This window comes from Oncorhynchus keta, chromosome 15, assembly GCF_023373465.1.
Source record: "Oncorhynchus keta strain PuntledgeMale-10-30-2019 chromosome 15, Oket_V2, whole genome shotgun sequence".
Taxonomy (NCBI): domain Eukaryota; kingdom Metazoa; phylum Chordata; class Actinopteri; order Salmoniformes; family Salmonidae; genus Oncorhynchus; species Oncorhynchus keta.
The window spans coordinates 15,848,159-15,869,796 of NC_068435.1; the positions used below are offsets into that span (position 1 = coordinate 15,848,159).

Sequence of the window (21,638 nt, forward strand, 5' to 3'; positions counted from 1 at the left end):
TTTTGAATCAGATTCTACCAACTTAGGGCAACTGTATTTCCATTGGTTTTGTCAAAATTGCTTAAGCTCTGTAGAAATGGTTGGGAATCATTGATGAACAGCAATATTGAAACCTGGTTTCCGTCTTTTTTTTTTAGCAAATGTAAGTCTGAACTGAAGACTCAGTTTGCTCCTTTCATATTTATTTTTATCCTTGTCCCTGCCAATGACACGCATACACATAACATGATGTCGCCAACCGCAACTTGAAAATACAGAGGGTTTCAAATCAAAGTTTATTTGTCACGTGTGCCGAATATAACAGTGAAATGCTTACTTACAGGCTCTAACCAATAGTGCGGGAAAAAAAGGTATGTGTGTGTGTGTGTGTGTGTGTGTAGGTAAGTAACGAAATAAAACAACAGTGAAAAGACATTTGAAAATAACAGTAGCAAGGCTATATACAGACACCTGTTAGTCAGGCTTATTGAGGTAGTATGTACATGCAGGTATGGTTAAAGTGACTATGCATATACAGTGGGGCAAAAAAGTATTTAGTCAGCCACCAATTGTGCAATTTCTCCCACTTAAAAAGATGAGAGAGGCCTGTAATTTTCATCACATGTACACTTCAACTATGACAGACAAAATGAGAAAAAAGAATCCAGAAAATCACATTGTAGGATTTTTAATGAATTTATTTGCAAATTATGGAGGAAAATAACTATTTCACCTTTATTTAACCAGGTAAGCTAGTTGAGAACAAGTTCTCATTTACAACTGCAACCTGGCCAAGATAAAACAAGGCAGTGTGACACAAACAACAACATAGAGTTACATAGTGAATAAACAAGCGTACAGTCAATAACACAATAGAATGTAAATGTAAATGTAAAAAAATGTAAATGTAGAAAAAAAAGAAAGTCTATATACAGTGTGTGCAAATTTACATTTACATTTAAGTCATTTAGCAGACGCTCTTATCCAGAGCGACTTACAAATTGGTGCATTCACCTTATGACATCCAGTAGAACAGTCACTTTACAATAGTGCATCTAAATCTTAAAGGGGGGTGAGAAGGATTACTTATCCTATCCTAGGTATTCCTTAAAGAGGTGGCGTGAGGAGGTAAGGTTTAGAAAATTAACACTGGAGTGATAGATGAGCAGATGATGATGTGCAAGTAGAAATACTGGTGTGCAAAAGAGCAGAAAAGTAAATAAAAAACAATATAGGGATGAGATGTGTAGATGGGGTGGGCTATTTACAGATGGGCTATGTACAGATGTAGCGATCGGTTAGCTGCTCAGATAGCTGATAAAATAATAAAAAATAAAAAAAATAATGCTTCCCACAGTCGTCGAGTTGTCTGGATGTCCTTTCGGGGGTGGACTATTCTTGATACACAAGGGAAACTGTTGAGCATGAGCAACCCAGCAGCATTGCAATTCTTGGCACACTTAAACTGGTGCGCCTGGCACCTACTACCATTCCCCGTTCAAAGGCACATAAATCTTTTGTCATGCCCATTCACCCTCTGAATGGCACACATACACAATCCATGTCTCAAGGTTTAAAATCCTTCTTTAACCTGTCTCCCCCCTCCTCTACACTAATTTAAGGGGATGTATCAGGGGACTTCAATAAGGGATCATAGCATTCACCTGGTCAAGTCTATGTCATGGAAAGAGGAGCTGTGCCTACTGTTTTGAACACTCAGTATGTTGCCCTAAGAGTTGTACAAGGTTGGTAGAATCTGATTCCAAATTATTCCCAGCTGTAATGGCTGCCGAAGGTGCTTCCACCAGGTAGTAACTCTGGGGTGTGGAGACAAACACAATCAATGCATCTTTATTTTTTATTAATTTGAGAATGTTCTATACTTTTCTTTCACTTTGAAAAGGTGGAGTAGGGGAAAGTGGGGTATGTTGAGACATTTTTGTTTTTACATTCGGCATCACTACGTCAAGAGAAATGTAGTATTCTTTCAGACAGAGATATCTACATATTTCAGGATGTTGTGTTTCCTGGAAATAATGAAAATGTATGTAAAGATAACAGTTTTAAAAACAGTTTGTCCAAAACAACGTGGTCTCTTGGCATAACTTTCCCCAGGTCTGTGGTAAATTGAGACTAGGAACAAGGTTGAGGTCGATTATCACCACCTTTGAAAAATCTTGAGTTCATATGCATGACAAATTGCAAAAATACTATGCATATTACTGACCAAATGTAACCATCATTTGTATGGGGTATGTGGAGCCATCGGTTCAACTTGCCTCTGGTCAAATGTCGATATTGGCACAATTTACCCCAAAGCAACAATTTTGACTATATTAGCCAACTCCGCTACAAGGAGGCACTTTCATGCAAGGTTTAGGACCTCATTTTGTAGCTTATAGAAACCCCAACCAATGTATTAAACAGTCTTAACTATCTACTTTGATTTAGATACAAGCATCATGAAACCTCTTAACACTATACATTCATTTGACATTGTGAAAATAACTTTTGGGGACCTAACTTGCTTCCCACTTTTTCCATGTGATTTCCTCCTTCACTCCATGAAATTATGATCTCTAAATATTTAGTCATATGATTCATTTTGTGTATGGTTCCATAGAAACAAGGGGTGGCTCAACTGACCCTTGGCATGACTTACCCCCCCTAGGTTGTGTAGATCTGTAAGAAAATAAATAGAATTGAATCCCTTTTTAGATTTAAGTTTAAGGCAGCAAGACGTGAAGGCTGTGCAAAGAGGGTGTAAACTTCCACTAGGCACTGTACACATTGAGGGTTGGAATCGATCAAACACACACTGCATTTGAACCGAATTGCTGAAGGATCACTTTCAACAAAAAAAACATATTTGTTATTACTTGATGTTCACTTTGTTGAAAGTGGGTGGAAAAAAGCTAAACTCAGTTTGCTTTTCATTGAAGCATGCATTTCCTGGGCTCTTCTAGGGTGTTAGGCATCAGGATCTGGGCACTTTGTGAGAACTGTTTATACAGAAGACATCATGCAGCTTTGTTGCGTACAATATTTCCTGTGTTTCTTCCCAGACCACAATAGATGTAGCCTGGTCCCTGATCTATTTGTCACAACGTGATCTTGATGTTTGGCATGACAATTCTATAAGGAGTTGGCAAGGGATCAGAAACAGACCGCCACCCGGGCTGCAATCAATTCTTAAAGGAGAACCGGCTGTACAGAAAAGTAGACAGTCAACTGCCGTCATCGTAAAGTTATCCTCCTGTCCTGTTTGTTTGCTCTAGAGATTAGAGGACAGCCCTAAAAAATCCCATGACACTTGGTTCATCTTTCACAAGAAATTAAGCGTATTACTTGTTTTGCAGATTAAAACCAGTTAGGTGGTACGAGGAACAAGGAACGAGGAACAGCAGCATGGTTACTGATAATAAAAGGGAACTTCCAAGATCTTAACCTGGACTCAGGGGTAAACGTAACATAGTAAATGTAAATCCTGGACACTCCAATTAGTATGGTATGTTATGTTTCGTATGGTATGTGATAGGATAAAGTAATCCTTCTCACCCCCCTTAAAAGATTTAGATGCACTATTGTAAAGTGGCTGTTCCACTGGATGTCATAAGGTGAATGCACCAATTTGTAAGTCGCTCTGGATAAGAGCGTCTGCTAAATGACTTAAATGTAAATGTAATGTAATGTATGTATTTTTAAAAATATTTTAGGGGTGGATCAGCTTAATATTGAGGAAAGATTGTTGCTTCCAACAATGTAATTGTCTGCAATTTCCAATCCCTCATATCTTCTTTTGGTAAATATATATATATCCATATACATACACACCCATACATATACATATATAAACATTCATACATATATCCATATATACATACATATATACACTTGAAGTCGGAAGTTTACATACACCTTTGCCAAATACATTTAAACTCGGTTTTTCACAATTCCTGACATTCAATCGTAGTAAAAAGTCCCTGTCTTAGGTCAGTTAGGATCACCACTTTATTTTAAGAATGTGAAACGTCAGAATAATAGTAGAGAGAATGACTTATTTCAAGTTTTATTTCTTTCATCACATTCCCAGTGGGTCAGAAGTTTACATACACTCAATTAGTATTTGGTAGAATTGCCTTTAAATTGTTTAACTTGGGTCAAACGTTTTGGGAAGCCTTCCACAAGCTTCCCACAATAAGCTGGGAGAATTTTGACCCATTCCTCCTGACAGAGCTGGTGTAATAGTTCAATGTTTGTTTCATCAGACCAGAGGACATTTCTCCAAAAAGTACAATCTTTGTCCCCATGTGCAGTTGCAAACCATAGTCTGAGTTTTTTATGGCGGTTTTGGAACAGTGGCTTCTTTCTTACTGAGCTGCCTCTCAGTTTATGTTGATATAGGACACATTTTACTGTGGATATAGATACTTTTGTACCTGTTTCCTCCAGCATCTTCACAGGGTCCTTTGCTGTTGTTCTGGGATTGATCTGCACTTTTCGCACCAAAGTGTGTTCATCTCTAGGAGACAGAACGCGTCTCCTTCTTGAGCGGTATGACGGCTGCGTGGTCCCATGGTGTTTATACTTTCGTGTTATTGTTTGTACAGATGAACATTGTACCTTCGGGCGTTTGGAAATTGCTCCCAAGGATGAACCAGACTTGTGGAGGTCTACAATTATTTTTCTGAGGTCTTGGCTGATTTCTTTTGATTTTCCCATGATGTCAAGCAAAGAAGCACTGAGTTTGAAGGTCGGCCTTGAAATACATCCACAGATACACCTACAATTGACTCAAATGATGTCAATTAGCCTATCAGAAGCTTCTAAAGCCATGATATCATTTTCTGGAATTTTCCAAGCTGTTTCAAGGCACAGTCAACTTAGTGTATATAAACTTCTCTGACCCACTTGAATTGCATTACAGTGAATTACAAGTGAAATAATCTGTCTGTAAACAATTGTTGGTAAAATGGCTTGTGTCATACACAAAGTAGATGTCCTAACTGACTTGCCAAAACTATAGTTTGTTTACAAGAAATTTGTGGAGTGGCTGAGTATGTAAACTTCTGACTTCAACTGTATATACACATACCTATATACATATAATTTTGGGGGGAATATACCTTTATTATTCCCCGCAAACCCTACCACTCTTCCCCCCATTTGGAGTAAACTAATAAACAATAACACTTAGGCCTTCAGTTTATACATATTATACACATTTTAGACAATCTATTTTACAATAGTTATATTTAGTTTGTTTTTAGTCCTTCCTCTATTTCTGATGTCCATCCAGTTTGATTTCTGTTTGTAACTGTGCTATTTCACAACATTTCTGAACCTATATACATTTTGCAGACCCTGTATGTTTTACATTGGTTATCTTGTTATTAGTCCTCCCCCTTCAGCTCCTCTCAACCCCTCCCATCTATCTTTCAACACCATCCATATTGGATTTCTATTTGCCATATATTTTTCAACTGTGCTGTGATGCTTCACAAAAGTACTGAACCTTTCTATTCTCATAGCTTCTACAGATTGTAAATTAAAGATGAACATTTTTGCTAAAATAATTGTTATATTATTGATTGATTGACTATGGCTTGTCAAATCACCCAGTATTGCTATCTGCAGAGTTAGTTCTAGGCAAATGTTGCAATTCTTCAGCCATTTTGCTGTGACCAAAAACGAGCTACATATGGACAGTACCAAAATAAATGATCTAATGAGTCTGTCTCCTAACAGGAAAATCTGCAGAGCTGGTAAGATTGTATCCCCCATATATATAACATTCTATTGGTTGCAAGAAATTTGTATTGTAATTTAAATTGAAAAATGTGAAGTTTTGAATCCGGTGTTGTTTTGCGTGTCAATTCATAAACCATGGTATGGAATGGGTACAATCTCTTCCCAACTATTTTGCAATTTATATGGACAGACAGACAAGTTCCTTACTTTTTTCCCCTTCTACTTGCCTCTTTCATTTTTGTGGTATTGCTGCAATTATTTGTAATTTTGGGTAGAGCAGACATTTCCATATGTCTGTGTTAGCTGCATGTGTAACAACTCCACCAGCCCTATTTATGATATCATTCACTAAAATTATACCTTCTGTAAACATTTAATAAATTAGTATATTTGAGTTTAACCAAAAGTTTCACTTTTGGATGAAATGCGTGCCCAGAGTAAACTGCCTCCTACTCGGTCACAGATGCGAATATATGCATATTATTAGTAGTATTGGATAGAAAACACTCTGAAGTTTCTAAAACTGTTTGAATGATGTCTGTGAGTATAACAGAACTCATATGGCAGGCAAAAACCTGAGAAAAATCCAACCAGGAAGTGAGAAATCTGAGGTTTGTAGTTTTTCAAAGCTTGGCCTACCGAATACACAGTGTCTATGGGGTTAAGTTGCACTTCCTAAGGCTTCCACTAGATGTCAACCGTCTTTAGAAACTTGTTTCAGGCTTCTGCTATAAAGGAGGGGGGATTGTGAGCTGAATGAGTCAGTGGTCTGGCAGAGTGTCTCAGGCTCGTGACATGCTTTTCTACAGACAAATTCCGGAATTCTCCGGTTGGAACTTTATCGAAGTTTTATGTTAAAAACATCCTAAAGATTGATTCCATACATCGTTTGACATGTTTCTGTGACCTGTAATGGAACTTTTAGAGTTTTTGTCTGGACGTAGTGCTCGCGCCTCATGAAGATGGATTACTGGGCTGAACACGCTAACAACAAGTGGCTATTTGGACATAAATGATGGACTTAATGGAACAAATCAGTAATTTATTGTTGAACTGGGATTCCTGGGAGTGCATTCCTGGGAGTGAGGATATTTCTTTGGTTGGATTGGGCTCTAAGCGCCGTACTCAGATTATGCTTTTTTTTTTTAAATCTGACACAGCGGTTGCATTAGGGAGAAGTCTTTAATTCTGTGAATAACACTTGTATCTTTTATCAGTGTTTATTACGAGTATTTCTGGGATTTAATGTGGCTATCTGCAAAATCCCCTGATGTTTTGGAATCAAAACATTAATGCACGTGATCTCAACCCCATAGAAAATCTTTGGAGGGAGTTGAAAGTCCGTGTTGCCCAGCAACAACCCCAAAACATCACTGCTCTAGAGGAGATCTGCATGGAGGAATGGGCCAAAATACCAGCAACAGTGTGTGAAAACCTTGTGAAGACTTACAGAAAACGTTTGACCTCTGTCATTGCCAACAAAGGGTATTTAACAAAGTATTGAGATACACTTTTGTTATTGACCAAAATCTTATTTTCCACCATAATTTGCAAATAAATTCATTAAAAATCCTACAATGTGATTTTCTGGATTTTTTTTCTCATTTTGTCTGTCATAGTTGAAGTGTACCTATGATGAAAATTACAGGCCTCTTTCATCTTTTTAAGTGGGAGAACTTGCACAATTGGTGGCTGACTAAATACTTTTTTGCCCCACTGTATATAGGAGTGGTTAAAACATGCTAATAATGGTACTCTGAGTATATATAATTTTTTAAAATTTAGTTTAGTATACTTCCACTGGTATGCCATCCAGCCCTGGAGTTTTCCCAGCCTTAAAGGCTTTAATTGCATCAAGAAGTTCCTCTATAATTTGGTCTTCATGGTATGTATTAATTAGTGGATGTCCATCATCCATTTCATCTATGTTACAAATTACAATTCATACGATACGTTATGAATTGCAATTTCTAGAATATGTTACGAATTGCAATGTGTAAGATAATTCGTACCATCTGTTACCAATTTGCAGAACGTATGATATGTTATGAATTCCAATTTGCTGTCGCTAATGTTAGCTAGGTGGCTAACTATAGCTAGGCAAGAGGTTAAGTTTAGGGTTGAAGGAAGGTTTAGCTAACATAGTAGTAGTGATAAGATTCAAACATGCAACCCTTGGGTTGCTAGTAACCTTCTGCCTTATGTAACCATACCAACTGTAACATATCATACTAATTGTGTCGTGGATTTACATTTACTACATTACGTCTAGTCTATGAGACCAGGCTAAAGTTCTTGGAGGGAAAACCATAAAATGGTAACTTCCAAAATCTTTGAGTGATAACCACACTGACTCACAGTGACTGGTTTGAAGTTACAAATGAATAATACTTTCACTGATACACTGATTGTGCAAACATGCTGACATTTAACTCATACTTCCTCATTCTGATTAGAAATGACACTTAGTTCATTTCAAGTTGTCTGTGCTCCACAGTCAATAATAGACCAAAAAATAGATGTGTGGCACTTCTCCATTTAAGACACCAGTAGTTGTAATACAACATGCCAATGTGGAAAGGGTGAGTTTTAATAAGGGGTTTAATCCATGAATCCTGCAGGCCTAGAGAAGTAGTGTTTTTGCCCAGGGATGGATTCGGACAAGAATGTTACCCTGGCTTTTTATCCACACCAGCCCACATCACTGTGCACCACCATATTTTGATGTGCAACCTAATCCAGTGATTGTCATGAATTTTGGGTTGACAATTAGACTATAGTTGCTGTATTTTACTGTAAAAATCTTTGTTTACCAACTAATATTAGGGTTCAACACCTGAGGAAGTGGAAACTCAAAACACATGAACTAGATCACTAATCCTAATTATAATACCCTCTGCTGGCAGCCATTCATTTAACAGTAAATGCAATGTCCTAAAAAGACTGTTGCAGTTGTGGGCTACTAGGCCTACAAGTACCCCTGAGACCTTTTACGCCATGGCTGGTGCGCATTTTGCACCCGTCGCTCCATATCTCAAAGCCATATCAAATGAGTCTGGGTACCAGTCTTTGTAGCTAACATTCCACTCCTTGCCACTCCATTTCACTGCCAACGAGACTGGCCTTTTGGCAATTTCGGAAGTTTACATACACCTTAGTCAAATACAGTCGTATGAAAAAGCTTGGGCACCCCTCTGAGGCTGCATAATAATTTACTCTGTCGTCACAGAAAATGATCACAGTGTCATGCCATTCATTTTCTAATACATTTACATTTAAGTCATTTAGCAGACTCTCTTATCCAGAGCGACTTACAAATTGGTGCATTCACCTTATGACATCCAGTAGAATAGTCACTTTACAATAGTGCATCTAAATCTTAAAGGGGGGGGTGAGAAGGATTACTTATCCTATCCTAGGTATTCCTTAAAGAGGTGGGGTTTCAGGTGTCTCCGGAAGGTGGTGATTGACTAATAAAAGCTGAGTACTGGGGTATTGTCCAGACAAAGAGTTTTAGTGTAGTAATATTATGTTGTATGAAATTAAATCAGATGTAAAAAAAAAATAGGCTATGCAACAATGTGTGCACCCTTGTCATTCTGTTGATTTGAATACCTGTAACTACTTAGCACTGATTAATTGGAACACACAATTGGTTTGGTGAGCTCATTAAGCCTTGAACTTCATAGACAAGTGCATCCAATCATGAGAAAAGGTATTTAAGGCCAATTGCAAGTTGTTGTTCACTTTGACTCTCCTCTGAAGAGTGGCAACATCGGGGCCTCAAAACAACTCTCAAATGACCTGAAAACAAAGATTGTTCAACATGATGGTTTAGAGGAAGTCTACAGAAAGCTATCACAGATATTTAAGCTGTCAGTGTCCACGGTGAGGAACATAGTGAGGAAATGGAAGAATACAGGCACAGTTCTTGTTAAGGCCAGAAGTGGCAGGCCAAGTAAAATATCGGAGAGGCGAAGGATGGTGAGAACGGTCAAAAACAGCCCACAGACCACCTCCAAAGACCTACAACATCATCTTGCTGCAGATGGTGTCGCTGTGCATCGTTCAACAATTCAGCGCACTTTGCACAAGGAGAAGCTGTATGGGAGAGTGATGCGGAAGAAGACTTTTCTGCCAACACGCCACAAACAGGAGTCGCTTGAGGTATGCAAACGCACATTTGGACAAGCCAGCTTCATTTTGGAATAAGGTGCTGTAGACTGATGAAACAAAGATTGAGTTATTTGGTCATAACAAGGGACGTTATGTATGGCGGCAAAAGAACACACCGTTCCAAGAAAAACACTTGCTACCCACAGTAAAATTTGGTGGGGGTTCCATCATGCCGTGGGGCTGTGTGGCCAGTGCCGGTACTGAGAATCTTGTTAAAGTTGAGGGTCACATGGATTCCTCTCGATATCAGCAGATTCTTGGGAATAATGTTGAATAATCAGTCACAAAGTTGAAGTTATGCCGGGGCTGGATATTTCAACAAGAAAACGCCCTAAAACACTGCTCAAAATCTACCCGGGCATTTATGCAGAGGAACAAGTACAATGTTCTGGAATGGCCATTCCAGTCCCCAGACCTGAATATCATTGAGAATCTGTGGAATGTTTTGAAGCGGGCTGTCCATGCTCGGCAACCATCAAACCTAACTGAACTGGAGATGTTTTGTAAGGAGGAATGGTCCAAAATGCCTTCATCCATAATCCAGACACTCATTAGAGGCTATGGAAGCGTTTAGAGGCTGTTATTTTAGCAAAATTAGGCTCTACTAAATATTGATGTGATTTTTCTATTGGGGTGCCCAAATTTATGCACCTGTCTAATTTTGTTTTGATGCATATTGCACATTTTCTGTTAATCCAATAAACCTCCTTTCACTACTGAAATATTACTGTGTCCCTCAGTTATTTGATAGATCCAAATGAAATTTCTGATCCAAACACCCAATTATTTATAAATGTAAATCATGGAAATTGTCATGGGTTCCCAAACGTTTTCATACGACTGTACATTTAAACTCTTTTTCACAATTCCTGACATTTAATCCTAGTAAAATACACACCAGGACAGACGTGCACAAACACTTACAATAAACAATCACCCACAAGGACATGAGGGGGAACAGAGGGGTAAATACATACCAGGACAGACGTGCCCAAGCACTTACAATAAACAATCACCCACAAGGACATGAGGGGGAACAGAGGGGTAAATACACACCAGGACAGAGGAGCACAAACACTTACAATAAACAATCACCCACAAGGACATGAGGGGTAAATACACACCAGGACAGACGAGCACAAACACTTACAATAAACAATCACCCACAAGGACATGAGGGGGAACAGAGGGGTAAATACACACCAGGACAGACGAGCACAAACACTTACAATAAACAATCACCCACAAGGACATGAGGGGTAAATCCACACCAGGACAGACGTGCACAAGCACTTACAATAAACAATCACCCACAAGGACATGAGGGGGAACAGAGGGGTAAATACATACCAGGACAGACGTGCCCAAGCACTTACAATAAACAATCACCCACAAGGACATGAGGGGTAAATACATACCAGGACAGACGTGCCCAAGCACTTACAATAAACAATCACCCACAAGGACATGAGGGGGAACAGAGGGGTAAATACACACCAGGACAGATGTGCACAAGCACTTACAATAAACAATCACCCACAAGGAGGACATGAGGGGTAAATACACACCAGGACAGACGTGCACAAGCACTTACAATAAACAATCACCCACAAGGACATGAGGGGGAACAGAGGGGTAAATACACACCAGGACAGACGTGCATAAACACTTACAATAAACAATCACCCACAAGGACATGAGGGGGAACCGAGGGTTAAATACACAATATGTAATTGATGGGATTGGAACCAGGTGTGATGGAAGACAAGACAAAACCAAAGGAAAATGAAAAGAGGATCAGCGATGGCTAGAAGGTCGGTAACTTCGACCGCCGAACGCCGCCCGAACAAGGAGAGGGACCAACTTCGGCGAGAGTCGTGACACCACCACTTTATTTTAAGAATGTGAAATGTCAGAATAATAGTAGAGAGAATAATTTCTTTCAGCTTTTATTTTTTTCTTCACATTCTCAGTGGGTCGGAAGTTTACATACACTCAATTAGTATTTGGTAGCATCGCCTTTAAATTGTTTAACTTGGGTCAAACGTTTTTGGAAGCCTTCCACAAGCTTCCCACAATAAGTTGGGGGAATTTTGACCCATTCCTCCTGACAGAGCTGGTGTAACTGAGTCAAGTTCATAGGCCTCCTTGCTCTCACACGCTTTTTCAGTTCTGCCCACACATGTTCTATAGGATTGACGTCAGGGCTTTGTGATGGCCACTCCAATACCTTGACTTTCTTGTCCTTAAGCATTTTGCCACAACTTTGGAAGTATGCTTGGGGTCATTGTCCATTTGGAAGACCCATTTGCGACCAAGCTTTAACTTCCTGGCTGATGTCTTGAGATGTTGCTTCAATATATCCACATAATTTTTCTCCCTCATGATGCTATCTATTTTGTGAAGTGCACCAGTCCCTCCTGCAGCAAAACACCCCCACAACCTGATGCTGCCACCCTTGTGCTTCACGGTTGGGATGGTGTTATTCGGCTTGCAAGCCTCCCCCTTTTTCCTCCAAACAAATGGTCATTATGGCCAAACAGTTCGATCTTTGTCCCCATGTTCAGTTGCAAACCGTAGTCTGGCTTTTTTTTTTATGGTGGCTTTGGAACAGTGGCTTCTTTCTTGCTGAGCGGCCTTTCAGGTTATGTCGATATAGGACACGTTTTACTGTGGATATAGATACTTTTGTACCTGTTTCCTCCAGCATCTTCACAAGGTCCTTTGCTGTTGTTCTGGGATTGATTTGCACTTTCGCACCAAAGCATGTTCATCTCTAGGAGACAGAACACGAGTCCTTCCTGAGCGGTATGACGGCTGCGTGGTCCCATGGTGTTTATACTTGCGTACTATTGTTTGTACAGATGAACATGGTACCTTCAGGCATTTAGAAATTGTTCCCAAGGATGAACCAGACTTGTCGAGGTCTACAATTATTTTTCTGAGGTCTTGGCTGATTTCTTTTGATTTTCCCATGATGTCAAGCAAAGAGGCACTGAGTTTGAAGGTCAGCCTTGAAATTCATCCACAGGTACACCTCCAATTGAGTCAAATGATGTCAATTAGCCTATGAGAAGCTTCTAAAGCCATCACATAATTTTCTGGAATTTTCCAAGTTGTTTAAAGGCACAGTCATCTTAGTGTATGTAAACTTCTGACCCACTGGAATTGTGATACAGTGATTTATAAGTGAAATAATCTGTCTGTAAACAATTGTTGGAAAAATTACTTTTGTCATCCACAAAGTAGATGTCCTAACCCACTTCCCAAAACTATAGTTTGTTAACAAGAAATTTGTGGAGTGGTCGAAAAAACAGTTTTAATGACTCCAACCTAAGTGTATGTAAACTTCTGACTTCTACTGTATATAGGGAAGGTAATCAGGGAGGTGATGGAGTCCAGGTGAGTCTGATGACTTGCTGGTGCACGCAACGATGGTGACAGGTGTGTGCCATAACAAGCAGCCTGCTGACCTAGAGGCCAGAGAGGGAGTATACGTGACACTCGTAAATAGAATAAGAACTATAACTAATTCAAAATCAAACATTTAGCTGTTACTGTAGCGAGGCAATTTGTTGTATTTCGAGGCTTAAAATAAAGCAAAGATGTTTTGTGGTTGGAATTGCAGTATGTATTTAGTTCATTTGAGATTTTAGGGTTAGACTGGAAAAACAAAAAATGGTTGCTAAGCAACCAGATACCAATGTGTTTTTTGGAGAAGAAAATAGTGATAGTACCAATATTTTGATAATCATTGTGATTGGAGGATAGCTGTGAGGCTTATCGAATCAGGATCAGGATCTCCTTGAGCTCATTAATGAGAGAATGTTCATATTTGAAGATGGCAAAAAGGCCAGCATCTTTGGCAATGACAAGGAGTGGAAAGGAGTGGCATCTTAGCTATACACTGAGTATACAAAACATTAGGAACACCTTCCTAATATCAAGTTGGACCCCCTTTTGCCCTCAGAACAGCCTCAATTCGTCGGGGCGGCATGGACTCTACAAGGTGTCGAAAGTGTTCCACAGGGATGCTGGCCCATGTTGACTCCAATGCGTCCCACAGTTGTGTCAAATTGGCTGGATGTCCTTTGGGTGGTTCTTTATTTATTTATTTTTTATAAAAATGTATTCTTGATACACACAGGAAACTGTTGGCTTGAAAACCCCAGCAGCGTTACAGTTCTTGACACACTTCAAACTGGTGCGCCTGGCACCTACTACAATACCCTGTTCAAAGGCACTTCAATCTTTTGTCTTACCCATTCATCCTCTGAATCACACACATACACAATCCATGTCTCAATTGTCTGACGGCTTAAAAATCATTATTTAACCGGTCTCCTCCCCTTAATATAGACTGATTGAAGTGGATTTAACAAGTGACCTCAATAAGGGATCATAGCTTCCACCTGGATTCACCTGGTCAGTCTCTCATGGAAAGTGCAGGTGTGCCTAATGTTTTGTACACTCAGTGTATTGAGAATTAAGATATGCCTCCAGAAAGCTGAGACCCTCCTCTCTTTGACAGGGCCAAGAGGACTAAGCTTCCAAAGCTATGTTTTTCCTATGATTGCATTTTGAATTGTTATACAATCATAAAGCATTTTTCTCTCAGGCACATGGGTGGAGAGGAGAGTGGCTCGCTCACCACAGCAGCAGGCCCCAGCGAGGGCACAGGCACAGGGGCCAGGCAGACACTTTCATTACAGGAATCATGTGTATAATGCACTTCACAGTTTGACCAAATCATGATTTTAGCCGCCCAGAAATAGGAAGTTTTGAGTGAGGTGACAATGTAGAATAGGCTCTTTCTACATTCATAGGCACCTTTTATGTTTTTTCCGTTCCATGATCCTTGCTGTCTAACTGATGACAGAGTTGGAGCAGATCTCTTTCACAATGCTGCGTTTTATTTTGAATGTGAGTTTGTGCGACCTCAACTCAGCATATCAGAAAACCGGGCTGACCATCTTGGTAGTGGGGCCGGCCGTTGCCCACTGATCAGCCAAAGGCTCACTATAGACTAGTATAACAGACAAATTGCGCAAAAATAATAATAGTAAAAAAAAATCTTAACAGGTCCATGGGCTGCCAGTCATGTCACCCTTCTCATTGTTTTATTTTGACAGAATATTTTTTTTGTGTGTGTGTCAATTTCGACCAGCCCATCCAACTAAGAAATGGTCCAGCCCATCTGGGATTTGCCATAATTGCCAAATGGGTAACCTGCCCCTGCTCTTACCTCTACATCTCACGCTTTCTCCACATCAGTCCCTTACAGTAATGTAGCAATGTAAAGGGTGCCTTGATGTGAATATGGCTGTGTCTAGACAAGCAGCCCAAGACAGATTTTTTTCCCACTAATTGGTCTTTTGACCAATCAGATCAGCTCTGAAAAATATCTGATGGGAAAAAATCTGATGTGATTGTTAAAATAAAAAAATCTGAATTGGGTGTCTGTCTAAACACTGCCTATCAAGAACAATATCTATCTGGTTAAAGCCTGCAGGTATCATGCTTTACAACTTGTAATAATAAGCATGTACATGTATGAGCATCAGCCTTTGTAATATATTATCAAGTGTATTAGAATTAAGCCTCATGGGGAGGTGTGGTATATGGCCAATATACCAGGCTAAGAGCTGGGCCTGGATACAGCCCTTAGCCGTGGTATATTGGCCACACTGTATACCAAAAAATATTGGCCATATACCACAAACCCCAGAGGTGCCTTATTTTTTTAATTAAAAACTGGTTACCAATGTAATTAGACTAGTAAAAATATATATTTTGTCATACCCCTGGTATATGGTCCGAAATACAACGGCTTTCAGCCAATCAGCATTCAGGGCGAGCCCACCCGGTTTATAATACGGCTTATAAAATGTTATGTCTCTATGTACAGTATCAACTTTTAAACTTTTTTCAGAACGTCTGGTAGGCTTTAAATAACTAGTAGGGTACAGTCAGGATAAGATACTATTATAATACATTATAAACAGGGCATACGTGCCTGACAATACATTATGCATCATAATGAATATCTGCTTTGCCACAATAAACACCAATAAGAGTTGGATGAAACAAAGTTAAACAAATACCTCCAGGTAGATAACAAATCGTGACAATATAATCAATATCAAGACAATCCCAACTATTGATATGATACAATGTAACGCAAACTTTGCCGGTGTTTAGTGACGCTATTAGTGGTCACATGACTGAGAACCAATCGTAAAATCGAAAATATATTTACTTGGTTAGAGGGTACCGTGATATACTTTGAATCACTAAATATATTTGAGTCGATTTACTGACTGTGGCCAGTGTCTGTCGTCTTGTGCTGAAGGGAAGATGAAGGGTATTATTCTGTTTACACTTTTGACCATCTGGTCAAATGTAGATTGCAAGTCTTGCTCATATTCTCCATCGCAGTGGTGTACCTCTTTGGAATCAGCCATCGAATGTGGGGTAAAATAAGTTCACTTCACGAGTTTCTTGTCGTAATTAAATGTGTGCAATGTTTTCGTAACACATTGACTTAAACTGTGTTGTGGTTGTATCGCTGTAATTGGGCTACACGTTTACAACGGGTGAGAACGATATCTGCCTGTGTCTTAGATTTGTCTTAGATTTGTTTTTGTGTGTTTTGATTGGTCAGGGGAAAGTGATCTCCGATCACCACTGAAGAGGCAACTGGGCAATTCCTTGGTAACGCCAAGACAAAATACCAAACAAAAACCATTGATTTCAAAGTTTAACAAACCATACAACTCTATGCACAATGACACATTTTAAAAATGTTCACAGAATATTTTACAAAAACACATTTACATGAATAACTGTGCAGATACAAAGTTTGGTAACAGAATAAAACAGCAAGATTTTTGTTGTTATGTATCTTGTTCAAAGTTTTCATTGTCCATAGAGTTGGGTTGGTGTAACTTTGAAGTCAATGGTTTTTGTTTGGCATACATTTTAAAGTGATAAATTGGAGTCTCAGCATTGCTGTTGCTGTGGAACTGCCCAACTTTTACTTCAGTAGAGAATGAGGAAGAGAATGAGAAAAATGTATGTTTGTACATTAAAAATAATATTAAAATAGAATATCAACACCCATAATTGTCTCTACAGATTCTGCTTGACATATAGACCCTATTTAGGCCTAAAAATTAAACCATACTGTGCGTGTTTGTTAACTTGTATCAATTGAGTCTTTACTTTTGTTGTGGCAGGTTCTGAAGCAGTGCCTGGAAACCAATGCCACCAAGCCCAACACGCTGGAGCAGTCAGTTCAGGTGGAGCTGTATTATGAGAGTCTGTGCCCAGCATGCCGCTACTTCCTCACCTCACAGCTCTTACCCACATGGACCATGCTGCAGGACGCCATGAGTGTCACGCTGGTGCCCTATGGAAATGCAGAAGTATGTACACTAGGCTATAGAGACAATGACTATCATCTCATGACTCTTGCTTTGATTTTGGATATAATACTTGGATGTCGTTATCAGTGATTGGAGTTGAGGAATGTTGTGTTTAGTCAAAGTCATTTCTGTTTGTCTCACTACAGGAATCTTTTGATGGGAAGAAGTATCAGTTCACCTGCCAGCACGGCGAAGAAGAGTGTCTTGGCAACATGATCGAGGTGAGATTTTGGTAATGCTTTATTTTACATTCTACCAGGTAGTTATTTATTATGTATTAGAACAGTAATTACTGATTAATTGCCTAGCAATTACACTCATTGAAGCATCACTAAAGTACCAGAAAGTATTAATGTCACCATATAGTTTCTTAGTTACTACCATGTAAATACCAGGTAATACTAGCTTGAACTGGGCTGAAACATGTGTTTTTTCCCTCTCTCTCTCCTCAGACCTGCATATTGAATGTTACAGGAAGTAACGCCTTCCAGATAATCTACTGCATGGAGGCCTCCACTGATGTGGTTAAAGCAGGCGAGAAGGTGAGTGACATTAACTCTTACCTTCTCTCTATCTACACAAAACCATGAAAAGACCCTATCTCAAACAATATACAACACCCCCTATCTGTATTCTAATACCCTTGAGAAATACGAACAAAAAGTATATAGAATGAAATGAGCTTTTGTGCTTGATGATATGCTCTGCTCACATAAGATAGTGTAAGGGTATGGCTGGAGGGAAAAATGAGATATGACTGGATGGCATTGTAAATATGAGGATACTTGGAAATAGTGAAGAGTGTTCTGACCACCTCTTCCCTTGACAGTGTGTGGAGCTCTATGACCCAAACACCAAGTGGGACAGCATCATGACCTGTGTGAAGGGAGACCAGGGGAATCAGCTAATGCATCAGAATGCAGTGAAGACTGGTGCCCTGAAGCCAACCCACAACTATGTGCCTTGGATTGTCATAAATGGGGTAAGTTCACTGAGGCAAAATATTTGTGTTTCTTGTGTCTGCATTGCATTTAATACTTTGTGTTAACTGTATTACAACCCGCTACGAGTAAGGTATTTTACCACTCAACGTTTATTGCCTCGATTGTTATAGTAATCTGGAAACTTTTCTCAGGAGCACACAGAAGAACTTCAGGACAAAGCAATGTCTTCACTCTTCGCTCTGATCTGCAGCATGTACAAGGTACGTTTTGGCCCAAAAACACCATTCCAATATCAACAGTATAATGTCTTATCCATCCATTATTCGTTCCTTGTTTCTATGCATATTTTTTCCTGTCTATAGAAACCACTGCATATAGAATAGCCTTTACATATACTGTACCATTGATGGTAGGTCAGTACCTGATGATGTTGATATTTCTTGATGCCTTACTCCATCAAACCTTTTCTGAGCCAAGATCACTTTTGCAGTCAAAAAGCAAGAGGAGATCTACTACCCAGATTTTTTAAAGACAGACTTAAAAAATGTAACATTCACCTAATAAAACAGTTCTCTAGGAAGGCGGTTTGTGCAGTATGCCTATTAGCCTACATTATCTCAGTATATTGGCTATACAGTATCTCTGGCCTGCCAATATTGTTCTTCTCAGACCATATAATATTTCAAAACCCAAGCTTTGATAACAAAATATTATGACTTGCGAGGCACAGCTGAGCAAAAATGGAAATAATTATGTTTCTTATTTTACTGGACTGATGGTACCTGTATCTGATGGTCATGGTGCTTTCAAGACAACTGGGAACTCTGGGAAAAAATGAGGTCAAAAATGAGGTCAAATCATGACACCAGTTGTTTTGAACACGGCATTAGTCTCAGTGGACAGAGGGAGAGAGCAGCAGAGGGTCCGCCTCTCACTGTCCCTGAGCTCTCCTTTATTTCCCCCGGTGAGACTAACCAGAGAGAGGGGACCTGATGGCAAAACTCAAGTCGCACCGCATCTGCACAAATACATGTTGTTCCTATGACCAGAGAAAGTGAAATACTCCTCAATATAAAAAAATACACAAAGAGCTGCTGATAATAATAATATTAATACAAATGCAGGGCTATCGATACACTTATCTACTAATTCATTGCAGCCGCAGCACAAGTGGAAGTAGGGATAAGCACATTTTATGTATTGTAATTGTGTTGAATAAAAACAGTGTTGACAGTGCTGAATAAAAACTTAGACATGAACTCACTCAAAATTCTTCATATTCTTTGACAGTCACTCTCTGGTCCTGGTTTTAAAAGTTATTACATCTAATGTAGGCTAGTTGCCTATCAAACTTCGCTGTGGCCAGGGACGTGGAAGCTGTAGGAACGGTGATTTTAGCTATCCGATTTGCCAGCATAGTATGCGACCTCAGTTTAGCCACAGATCTCCTGGTCCGCAGGGCAGGTGGAGCTTGTCTTTTCAGACAAATTAAATGGTTCAAAATGGGAACACTTCACCTGCCCTGCAGGACTTGTGAATCAAATGCAACACCAATAATATATATAAAGGACAGCAAGCCTTAATCGCTTTTCTACAGAAATGTTTGGTGATGGACTAGGATCGCGATCAACCGGTTGGTGACCACTGCACTAGAGTGTGTCTGGTGATGGACTAGGATCGCGATCAACCGGTTGGTGACCACTGCACTAGAGTGTGTTTGGTGATGGACTAGGATCGCGATCAACCGGTTGGTGACCACTGCACTAGAGTGTGTCTGGTGATGGACTAGGATCACGATCAACCGGTTGGTGACCACTGCACTAGAGTGTGTCTGGTGATGGACTAGGATCACGATCACCGGTTGGTGACCACTGCACTAGAGTGTGTCTGGTGATGGACTAGGATCACGATCGACCGGTTGGTGACCACTGCACTAGAGTGTGTTTGGTGATGGACTAGGATTGTGATCGACCGGTTGGTGACCACTGCACTAAAGTGTGCTGTAGGAATAACCTTTGATTTCTGTTCTCTGTCACATTCTCCTTTAGGGGTCCAAGCCTGAAGCCTGTAGTACGGCTCTGATGAAACGACACAGAAGTTACAGTTTCCATGACGAGTAAATCATCTACGTCTCAACACTGCACTATACTGTCATGTGCCTCTGTGTTTGATTGCTAAATATGGATGGTAAATGCTACCTTAAAAATGTGTGGTATCAATAATGTTTTAACGCTATCAATGTTTTAAAAAAAATCTGGTTTAACTATCAATATAACACAATTACTCAAAAATCAAGAAAATGGACGTCATGTACTGTTTCATTGCTCAATGAATTAGCCTTTGTGGAATGAGCTGTGTGAAATAAGCTCTCTGATAGCAATCCATTTTTTATAAAGTGATGAAGTTTCACTCGCTTTTGTAAATGAATATTGGGGATGTAAATGAATATGAAATTAAAGTAAACTACTTTAAAAGGACTTGGTCTTTCTTTATTAAATCTGAATTTTATGTTGAATATGAGTGTTTATCCTATTAGATCAGATATGTATTTTTTGACAGGCGCTGTGGGGATGAATACCTTTTTGAGTGAGTGCTCTAACAGTAGAATGCTTTGTCGTGGTTGTCATGGTTCTGCATAGCTTCGCTGAGTCTTGCCTAGGAGAGACCACAGACAAACCCCTGACATAGCAAGCCTCTTCCCTGGCGGGTTTAATAGGACTGTCTGTGCTGCTTTCAGTGCTGTTAAAGAGACGTGTTCTCCCTTGTTATACTGCTGATTAAGGGTCATGTCCTTCAACATAATTTGGTCTGTCTATTGGAGCACGATGTAAAAATGTAAGATCGAAAGTATGACGGCTACAAGATTTCAAGCTGTCTGATTTTTCTTTGGTTGCGTTTCTTAATCCAAAACTAAATAATGGAAGACTGAATATCATACTCACAGACCTTACACACTGATCTAAATCTGAAGATGCTGGTGTTGTGTAGACCCTATCTAGTTTTGGATGGATGCACCATTTTTATTGAGCTGTTTGGTTATCCAAAAACATATCATCTTTACACTATGGATTATGGTCCCAGTGTGGATTTTCTAATCGGTGTCTTTCTAATCAAATCAGAAATATTACCTTTCCACCTGTTCTATGCATTGTGCTTCTAATGTGATTTATGGAAGGTGACATAGTAGCCTGTCAGTGGAGGCTGGTGGGAGGAATTATAGCAGGATGGGCTCATTGTAATGGCTTGAATGGAATAAACGGAGCAGAGTCAAACATATGGAAAACATGTGTTTGACTCCGTTCCATGAATTCCCTTGCAGGCATTACGATGAGCCCTTCCTCCTATAACTCCTCCCACCAGC

General features: G+C 39.6%; 1 protein-coding gene across 1 annotated transcript; it reads left to right on the forward strand.

Moving 5' to 3' along the window:
- The first annotated feature begins 16,173 nt into the window (after window positions 1-16,173).
- On the forward strand, window positions 16,174-20,754 carry LOC118394502 (gamma-interferon-inducible lysosomal thiol reductase-like). Its single transcript, XM_035787727.2, has 7 exons — window positions 16,174-16,380; window positions 17,145-17,333; window positions 17,480-17,554; window positions 17,786-17,875; window positions 18,163-18,315; window positions 18,469-18,537; window positions 20,326-20,754. Exons 1-7 carry the CDS (start codon window positions 16,264-16,266, stop codon window positions 20,395-20,397), a joined length of 765 nt encoding a protein of 254 aa, XP_035643620.1. The 5' UTR covers window positions 16,174-16,263; the 3' UTR covers window positions 20,398-20,754.
- Window positions 20,755-21,638: the final 884 nt, after the last annotated feature.

Bases quoted from the DNA above. Each gene is read 5' to 3' on its own strand.
- LOC118394502 (XM_035787727.2), top strand. From the start codon at position 16,264: ATGAAGGGTATTATTCTGTTTACACTTTTGACCATCTGGTCAAATGTA. The intron at 17,876-18,162 runs GTGAGTGACATT...TTCCCTTGACAG, and splicing joins TGGTTAAAGCAGGCGAGAAG to TGTGTGGAGCTCTATGACCC. The intron at 18,538-20,325 runs GTACGTTTTGGC...ATTCTCCTTTAG, and splicing joins TGATCTGCAGCATGTACAAG to GGGTCCAAGCCTGAAGCCTG.